Source organism: Cetorhinus maximus, chromosome 27 (assembly GCF_964194155.1).
Source record: "Cetorhinus maximus chromosome 27, sCetMax3.hap1.1, whole genome shotgun sequence".
NCBI lineage: Eukaryota > Metazoa > Chordata > Chondrichthyes > Lamniformes > Cetorhinidae > Cetorhinus > Cetorhinus maximus.
In genome coordinates, this window is record NC_135905.1 from 10964355 (window position 1) to 10973894 (window position 9540).

At 43.5% G+C, this 9540-nt stretch overlaps 1 protein-coding gene across 1 annotated transcript; it reads right to left on the reverse strand.

Moving 5' to 3' along the window:
- Nucleotides 1-413: 413 nt before the first annotated feature.
- On the reverse strand, nucleotides 414-9162 carry gdf10a (growth differentiation factor 10a). Its single transcript, XM_078530709.1, has 3 exons — nucleotides 8491-9162; nucleotides 5426-6324; nucleotides 414-1756 (listed from the first exon to the last, which is right to left on the reverse strand). Exons 1-3 carry the CDS (start codon nucleotides 8756-8758, stop codon nucleotides 1565-1567), a joined length of 1359 nt encoding a protein of 452 aa, XP_078386835.1. The 5' UTR covers nucleotides 8759-9162; the 3' UTR covers nucleotides 414-1564.
- Nucleotides 9163-9540: the final 378 nt, after the last annotated feature.

The following is a 9540-nucleotide window of genomic DNA, read 5'->3' on the forward strand; positions in this document are numbered from 1 at the left end:
AAGAATGGCTCATGGCTTTAAAACAAACATTTGTAAACGATGCACTAATATGTCCTGCTTATGGAACTGTACAATTCTACTCTTTCCACACAGCATTCATAGCGTTAGCATGCTTTGAGTCAAGGGAGATATCAAAGGTCAGAAGAGTTGCCCCCTCAGGATGAAACGGGTAACAAAAAAAATGTGGTTTAGTTATCCCCAGACCAAGCTTGTTCGCCTTGCCATAACCAAAGGAAGAGACATTGGCAGAAGACTGAAAACAGGTCAACTGTGCATTACCTCAGAGGAGAGTGCCGCACAGAAACCTAGTGAGATAAGACAAAAATACCTTCAAATAAAAATACTCCTTAGTAAGAGAAAGACTTGCAAGGATGCTAGGCAGCATTGCTGAATAATATCTTGACAGAATACAATTTCATTACAATTCAATCTTTAATTTCTGAAGTACTATCAAAGTTACACTGTAGATTACGAAATGCAACCTCTGGACACCGAACACGTTTTACAACATATTTTCAGGAATAGATGCATTACTAAAAACCCATTCTTGGGCATTCTACCCTTCAACATCACATTTGGATGGAAAGAATTGTGTTCTTTTTTGTTTTGTTGCTTTAGTCATAATTATAATGTTATCAAATCCTGTCATGATTCATAAACTTTAACACCTTCATTGAAGATTGTCTGAATATTTCTTCAGTATTTGTTTTCAGGTGCTTCATTAGCTTTGCGGACATTAAAATTAGTACCATAACTCAGGGCTTAGTAAATTTTACATTGCCTGTTATATATCAGATATATGTTAATTTAAAATGATCTATCTTGAAATTAATGTTCTTTTTACAATTTACAAGGAGTTGGCAGCTAATCACAATTTCCCTCTGATTATCATAAAATCAATAACTTTTCTGTTCTGAGATAATTACTTCAATATTTTAGTGATTGGGTTTTAGGTTTAAAAGCAACAAGTGCTTCTAGCAACTGGCCTACCATTGTTTAACTGTCTTTTTTCTTTAAAAAAAAAACAAGCCCATCTTTGCTACCAGGAATGCAAACATGTATTAAATAAGTGAAATGACGAATAAAGATTTGAACTCACAATACACAATACACCAAGATCAGGAATAGAGTATAATCTACACTTAAATAGACTGCCATTGCTGGTATTATTATTAATTTACATATAAGAGCACACGAAAGCTTAAGTACCACAATCTGCACCAAACTGTCCTGCCTTCTTTAGAATAAGGGAATATTGTGGAAGACCAAATACTGCTTCATCTGATGACGGTGCATTTGTGTGCTGTAAACAGAGCATTGGGGTTTTCTGTGTTGCTAATAGTTCTCCACATATTGATGCCTGGTGTTTACCCCATCTACACTTTGCTACTCAACGCCATAATTTAGCATGTTGATGTTTGCAGAGGGAAGGGGACAGAACTGGTATCAAGTTCCTAATCGGAAAAGGACACAATGCAGCTTTTACTTGTTATGCAGCAATACAGCGTACTGTATTAAATAGTTCCTGTTTTATTTCTTTGCTTCCTGGCTGAGATAAGTAATTCTATCTACAGGCACAGGTCTCCACTGACATGTTGGGATACACCTTTAACACCACGTTTTTGCTCTCGTCAAAGAAGAGAACGCTCAAGGAATTCATTTTGTCGGGTACACAACAGGGTTCTGGAATTCCCGGGATAATCCCAACTGCCTTGACAATGCTCTGGATTGTTGCATGATTAGAGGGACGAACCACCTGTGATAAAACACAACATAAATTCATTAGTTGCATGAATGCTATGTCCATGGTTAGTAGGCTGGAGAATAATTTACCTCTTGAATCTGTGAATTTCACATTCATAATCTTTCTGTACTGGGCTATCATAGTCAATGACATAAAGCATATCTAGCAGATCATTGTCAGATACAATTCTTATATTAGGTTGCTATTATGTTATAATAATTCCATGTTACAAGTGCCAATTAAACTTATAAATAGTTAAATGATTGGTCACCGTAATTCTTCTGAGTCACATCCCTCTCAGAGCAACTAGAATTCTTTTTAAAACACAATGGCAAGCATTGTAATGGTCAAAATGCAATATTAAAAAGGTGACAAATATCAAAGTTTAAAACAGTAAAGGTTTACAGAGCCTAGTTTAAAACAACACTGCTAACATATGGAGAAAATCATATTAGCAAACCTTACTCATGAGGGCCCATTATCTTTGCTTAATGCATTTACTTAGCTACTCGTGACAAAAACAACAAAAGAAATCAGAATTAGGCTAAGGAGGGGTGTTAATGGCAACTGTTAGTTCGAAACTCAGGAAAGCAGCTGAGAAATTGAAGCAAATTGCAACATTAGATGTTGAAAAACAATGGGCATAAACGGGAAAGTTAAATTAAATCTATGTTTCTGTTTGTTAATCCTCACCTGCAGAAATGATAGAGGATTCATGATATATTTTCAAGGATATTTGGTGAGTACATAATCAATTTAATGAGAAGCCTAGTCCAAATTTTGCTGACACAAATCAAGTTTTGAAAGAGGGTAAAAAAAATGAGGTGTGAGTGGATTTGATGAGCTAGGGAATCAAGCACGACCTATACATATATACATCTGCAGACAAATAGAGAGAATGCCAGTTGTCACAAAATGACTAACAAACCTTGCCTTTTCTAACTAGCAGTTTAAAAACAAACGTGTCTTCAAGGCTACAAAGCTTTACTGTTACAGTTATGGACTATCAAAATACTTCTGAACGATTGTGTGAGCTTTATTTGAAATAAGTTGATTGATCTATAGGATTGACTACCCTTATTCTTCTCTTGTAGCTTTGTGTTTGTTATGCATCTGTGCTCACTCCCATGAAACAATGTGGACAACCGTGTCCAATCAAAGCAATGGGTGGCCTCAATATTTAATTCACAGCTTTACAAAATAAAAGGGTTTTGTCTGCAGAAAGAGAGACTACATATATCTACCTCTATCATCGGGGCATTACTGAAACTCCTCATGTCCATTATTTTTTTCCCCATATCAGTAGCGGTAATAATTTTAGCCTGCGTCCCATTATTTTTGTAGATTACTAATCTCTGCTTCTGATATAAATACATGGGGTAACATGGCAAATGTCTTTGTACTGTTAACTGTTTATGGAAAACTTTTTTTTTGAAAGAAAGCTTCGAGTGTTTTTTCGGGATGTGGGCATCATTGGTAAGGCTGGCATTTATTGCCCATCCCTAGGTGCCTTGAGGAGGTTTATGGTGGGCATCTTCCTGAAGCACTGCATTTTCCCTTTGCAGCTGTTTGACATTACTAAGTGGCTCGCCAGGTCACTTCAGAGGACTATGAAGAGTAAACCATATACATATGAGACTGGGGTGACATATAGGCCGGGCTGGTTAAGGATGGCAGTTTCCTTCCCTAAACAACATTCTTTAGCCATAGAGAGCTCCTCTATTCTTGGACTGAGAGTTGCACAATGCAAAATCCCCTAAATGCAAAACACTCTTTAGCACCTTCAAATGCTAGAGGCTTTGCTGTGAACAAAATTGCTGCAAAGTCAAATTGAGATCTCAAGTTTCCTAATGAAATTTCACAATGCCAGGCATTTTTATTTTGCCAAAGCTGAGTTTGTGCCATAATTTAAACCTTCAGATTGAAAACTTCCAATTGTTATAAAGTAAAAGTGAGCTCAGAAACAGTTATTTTTTTTTGTCCCACCATAATTTGGTTTTGCAGACAGCTCAGCTTAAACAGTGTAACTAGTCAGGATGAATGCATTTTACTGGCTTCAAACTTATGATACATCTGCTATTGTGATGGAAAGCAATGTTACCGATGAAAGCGCTTTAGATTTGGCTGTTTAGACCTTGCAAAAGTAGGTAACCCCTGTGATTCAATGGTATATATAGCAACATTGTTTTGTAACCTTAATTAATCTCATAATTATAGCCTTAATGCCCCCCATCCTGGCACAAATGTTGTTAATTACAGATTAAACCCCTGAACCACGCAGTCCATACAGTACACAATTATTACCTAATTGCATTTCCTTAATTAATTACAGCTCTTATTCCTTAACAATCTCTGCCACCCACCCAAAATATGAGAACTCAATGGCCCAAAAAATTGTTAGTTAAGGACCTGTGAAACTTTATGGTCTTGCATTACTCTGGGCCAGGCTTCACTGAAATAGCCAGACAAGGGGGGCGAACATACCAATTAGGAGCAGGAGTGGGCCACTCGGCCCGTCAAACCATTGAACGGTTCCTTATACAGATGGTGGGGGCTATTGACAAGCAAGTGGATGAGGGCCCCAAAGCTACAAATATGAAAGGGGCAAATTGGGAAAATGTGGAGGAGGCTGGTTGGGCCGAATAGCGTTTGCTGTTCTGTTATGTTCCTTTTATTTGGTGTCTTTATTCAGTTTTGCCACCTAAACTACCCTCAGAAGGGCTCCACAACACACGGTTGACGGGCAATGCCGTTTCTGACCGGGTCTGAAGTTTTGCTGCTAACCCGTTAAGGTTTCAGAGGGAGCCGGCCGAGCAGTCTGTGGAGTGACTGAGCCTTATGGAAGGACTGGCCTCTCATAGCCTCTCGCTGCCTTGCACCCAGTGAATTCTCACGGAGTTCGCCGGGCCGGGCTTTGGGTTTTGGTGTGTTGCACACGCACCCTGATAGCAACCATTAAATTCTCGCTTTTAATTGGTAATGGCAACAAGTCAGTTGAGGTCAAAGACGATCTGATTAGAATCCCACTAAGACCTTAGCAGACGATTGGTGCAATAGTTGTGTGCAATGTTACTATGCAAGAACCATTGGTACACACACACTGTACGTGAAAAAAAAAACAATTAGACACTGAACGGTTCTCTATTACAAATAGTTCACTTAAATAGTATCTCGCCCCACCCCCCACTTTATTGCATAACCAAATTGAGCAAAATGTTCCACATCATGGTTCTTTGTGGAGTAATATCCTGAACTTAAGAGTGCGAAGTCTGTACACATAGCTCTTCAATTTGGGATTGAGAGGTATAACGGGAGCCGCGAATAGAATATAAAGATCCTACTGTATTTTTCTTAAGGCTGTGCTAAGAGTCCGCAAATCATTTGGGCATGCCCCGGTCTTACAAGGCAGTACGTAATTTCCTGAGCTTTTCAGTTTAAGTACATGTCAACACAACTTTGAAAGTCCTGGAAGCTGCTATCCATCTGATTTATGTGTCGGTAAAATCACTGGGTCTTTATGAGGACCCTCAGAGAGGTAACACTGAGCATTGTGCGGCCGGGACCCTTGCAGAAGGGGCTCTCCGCCGGGGCTTTGTTAGAAGTGAATTAGAACCAGGGGCTGGTCCTAGGCTCTTCAGGGACGTTGTCACAAAGCCATCTGGATTTGGCCTGGTACCTTACCTTGGACATGGGGAATTCACAGGCGCCCGCGCAGTAATAGGCATCGAATGACTTGGGGGATATAATCCACTCGCTCCAGCCAATGTCGGCGAAGTCCACTTTCAGGTACCTCCTGGAACAGGTTCTGGGCTGGTTCCACTGCCGCCTCCTGGCGTTCCTCATGGTCCTCTCGTCAAAGCTCAGGACTTGTGACCTGAGGAGCTGCTGCTGGCTGTGCCCCTGCTCCTTTCGCCTCCTCTCCTTGCGGGCCACTTTGGGTTTGAGCGAGCGGTAGGCATTCCCCCACAGGTCGTGCTTGCTGTAGTGGCTGTACTCCACCTCGGGCAGCTCGTTGTTCTGGAGGGAAGGGGACGAGTAGTAGGTTTCCCTCCTGACCCGAGAGTCCCGGGAGGCGTTAGGAGACGGGGTGGACTCGTCCTCGTTGGAAGGGAATGGCCCGTAGCGCTGCAGGCTGACCCCGACACTGTTGGGCTCAGATATGGCCAGGTCGTTGGCATAGACCAAGATATAGGGCAGGTTGCCGGACTGGGTCGGGTTCTGCGCCTTCTCCCCAAAATCGAGCTGGGCGGTGACCAGTAGATGCTCCCACCTCCTGGCATCTTTTACAATGTGGGAAATGTCATTCAGGCACCAAGCCCCCCTCCGGTGGGGGGTCACTGTCACGTTCCCCAGCAACCTCCCGGAAGGTGAAGTGGGGGAAGCGCTCCTGAAGGTCAGATGGACCGGGTGGGTCTTGTGTGTTGGAAGGGGACACGGGGCATCTTTGGAGCTTTTGCAAAACACGTGTCTGTTTCTCCAACGTTTCTGTGTGAGGAAGTGGAAAGTGGCGGTCAGAATCAGTTCGGACTCTGGGATGGACGTCAAGTTGAAATGATACAAAATCTTATGATCGATAACCTCTGGGGAAAGACAAAATGTTCAATATGTTAGTGTCCAAAGAGACAGTACTATTCCCAATCCAATCTCAAACACCAAATTTCAAGTCAAAAATGTCCAATGTTAGTACACAAAGTTCTCCAGGCAGCATTATTCTCAAACAAATCTCAAATACCAAATTTTAAATCAAAAATACTCAGTATACAAGGTTCTCGAGGCAGTACTATTCTCAATCAAATCGCTACACATACTCTCCCAGTGCGTCTCCCCGTTTACACCCAATCACATAAATATTAATAATGGGATAACATTTCTACCCGCATCCCATCCAGTGTATGTGGTGGTTCACAGTCAGGTTTTTTTTAAATAGGAGGTGAAACAGTTAGTTATGGTTAACAACTATGCTCCTGGCAACCCGTTGCGCCGTCGGGTGAGGCGTTTGAAGTCGGGGTGCTCGTCAGTCTCTCCGCTACAATCCTGCACATCAGCGTGAATCTGGAGTAAGTTAATGTTCGAGATACCCAGAGCCATGCTTCCCCCCGCTAAGGTTGAGAATATGCCCTCGGTTTGACAGCGCCTGGTTTCCAGTGAGCTGAGGGTTCCCCCCCACCCCACCCCGAGATATAATAGTGTCGTTTTCAGGACCGCAGAATTAACGGCAACACCATTTTCTAAAGGGAATATTCTAAAGTACATTTCACTTTAAGTGTCAAGATTCTGCCCGGTGAATTTCTTATTTTAAACGTTGTTTCGCTTTGGGACTTGAACGACACTGTATAAATGCAAGTTGTTGTTATCTGGGTTTAGTTTTGTACCTTTTTAGAAAGCGACCATTTACAGCACAGTAAAGTTGCTCAATAAAGAATTGCTCGCGGTCTATTTACACAACCGATTCTGTATTCTCACTTGCTTTACGCCCCACAATCATCTTGTTTTTGCTCCATCATTTCTTCCACTTAATATTTTAGATAAAAATGCTTTACAGGCAAGCGATTAAAATGCTGCCAACTGCTGAAACAAGCTGGAATAATCAAGGACACATCGTTCACAAACTTGATTACTACACGACTTCAAGTGCTAAACACTCACTGCATCTGGGTATCCATTCACCTAGGATCACGAGGGTCCTACAGCAGTGAGGTCAAATCTATCAGCTCTGCAGAAGAGCCATACAGACTCGAAACGTTAACTCTTTTCTCTCTCTCTCTCTCTCTCCGCAGTTGCTGTTAGACCTGCTGAGTTTTTCCAGCATTTTCTGTTTCTCTACCAGATCTGTGTTCATTTGTTCTCAAGGACATGTCACAGCGAGTTCCCGCACTGTACAGAAATGATCTTATTTCATTCGACACATAACGAGGGCTAAATCTTGGAGGTGGCTCACACTGAAACTACGGGCAACTTCCACCACCCCCCTCCCCACCCCAAAATAAAAACTCACCACCAATTTTCTTTAATTAACAAATACAAAAGCGTGACACAAACCATTTTAGACGTGTTAAAATATTGAAATTAAAAAGCAGAAAAGGCTGGGGAGGGGGAGAAAACTCAGCCAGTGTGCAGAGAAGGGTGGACAGTGAGTTCTGTGGAAGGGTCACAGACCTGAAACATTGACTCTATTTCTCTCTCTCTACTGCCTAATCTGCTGAGTTCCCTCCCCACACCCCCCAACCCCCTCCCCAACAATTTTCTGCTTTTATTTCAGATTTCCGGCATCCGCAGCATTGAGCTTTTTCAATGAAAAAAATATTGGGTTTGACTCGAGGGTGAAGTCGTGGAGGAACCCAGCGCAGGGAAATCTAGGGGGCTCCTTGTAGATGGCGCTGTATCTGACCCTGGTCCCCTTTTATTTTACCCCCCTAACCTGCGGGGAGGGGGCATTTACATTTCAAGCTCTCGAGCGTTTCCATGTAACTGTGACCATTGCGCTCACATCTACATCCAACAGTTTGTGTGCGTTGCTTTAAAGTTGAGACATCGATTCGATATTTTCTCAGGTCCCTGTCGCTATTTTCACCTTCAGGGAATCGGTAGATTCATTTTTTTTTGGTTTTTGCTTAGCGTTTGGACATGAGAGTCCGTCTTAGCCAACCAAGTCTCGACTGGAGAACCGCTTTTAAACCACCCCCCCACCCCAAAAAAAATACAAGCCCTGTGCTGTCACCAATCTCTCTCCTCTCCACCTTCCTTACCCTCTCTCGCCTTGAAGCTGCGGACCGTGTTCCCGTCCCTCGGCCGGTTCCCCTCTCGGTTGTATTTGTCGTACAGCTTCAGCATATGCACGGTCACCATGTCCTGAGCCGCCCGCCCCAGCGCCGAGATGTGGCTGGGGCGGACCGAGTGCGGGGCGCCCCCGGCATCACCTCCCGCACCCTCGCTCCTGGTGTGAATCCCAGCGTAGAGGGCAAGCGAGGCAAGCACCTGGAGCCAGAAGCGACGCTCTGTCAAGAGGCAAACCATGCTGCTGATCGCTGCTGCTGCTCCCAGCTAATGTTTGTTGCGGCTGGTCTTTCTTTATAACTTTTTAAGCACTTCTCCTTTACCCCCGGTCGATTCGGTGCTGAAGTACCTCCCCAGCAGCTATGCAAAACTGCAGACGCCTTATTGCAAACTTAACTGTGAGCGCCACTGAATACCAGTTTGTTAGCAGAGTTGTTAGCAGACACCCCCCCTCCTTTGCTGATCGATCTGCTGTCCTCTCTCTCCTCAAGTTTGCTGGCTCTCTTCCCCCCTCCCCACTACCACCACCACCTCGGGTTTGCACTCCTCCGGTGCTTGACTTTTCGCGGCTATCAAGCTAAAGATGTGAAACTTAATTTCCCCCTCCCCCTCCCCCCCCTGCTCACCACCACCCCCACCACCCCCCCTCCAAAAAAAAACTTTTCATTTTAGGCTAAGGTACCAGTGACGAAATTTATCCGCAGGCCAATCGGAGCTCAGTCTCTTCTTAAGCCAGCCAATAGACAGGCAGGTGAGGAGAGTGGGTGGGGTGTCCAACAGAGGATGTCCCCCTTCGACATGGGCAGAGAGCTGGATCTCTTGGAGGCGAGCGGTCCCTTTAAATCTCCAGTGGCTGCAGACCCGGAGGAATAAGTATCAGAAAATATCCTTACTTCGCCCTGCATTGCTCTATTCCAAAAAAGAAACTTTGAATACACTGATGCGAAAGTCAAGCCTCCCCCCCCCGCCCCCAAATTCAGGAGAATGACATCTATTTTAATGTTAGTGATGTTTGTGATATT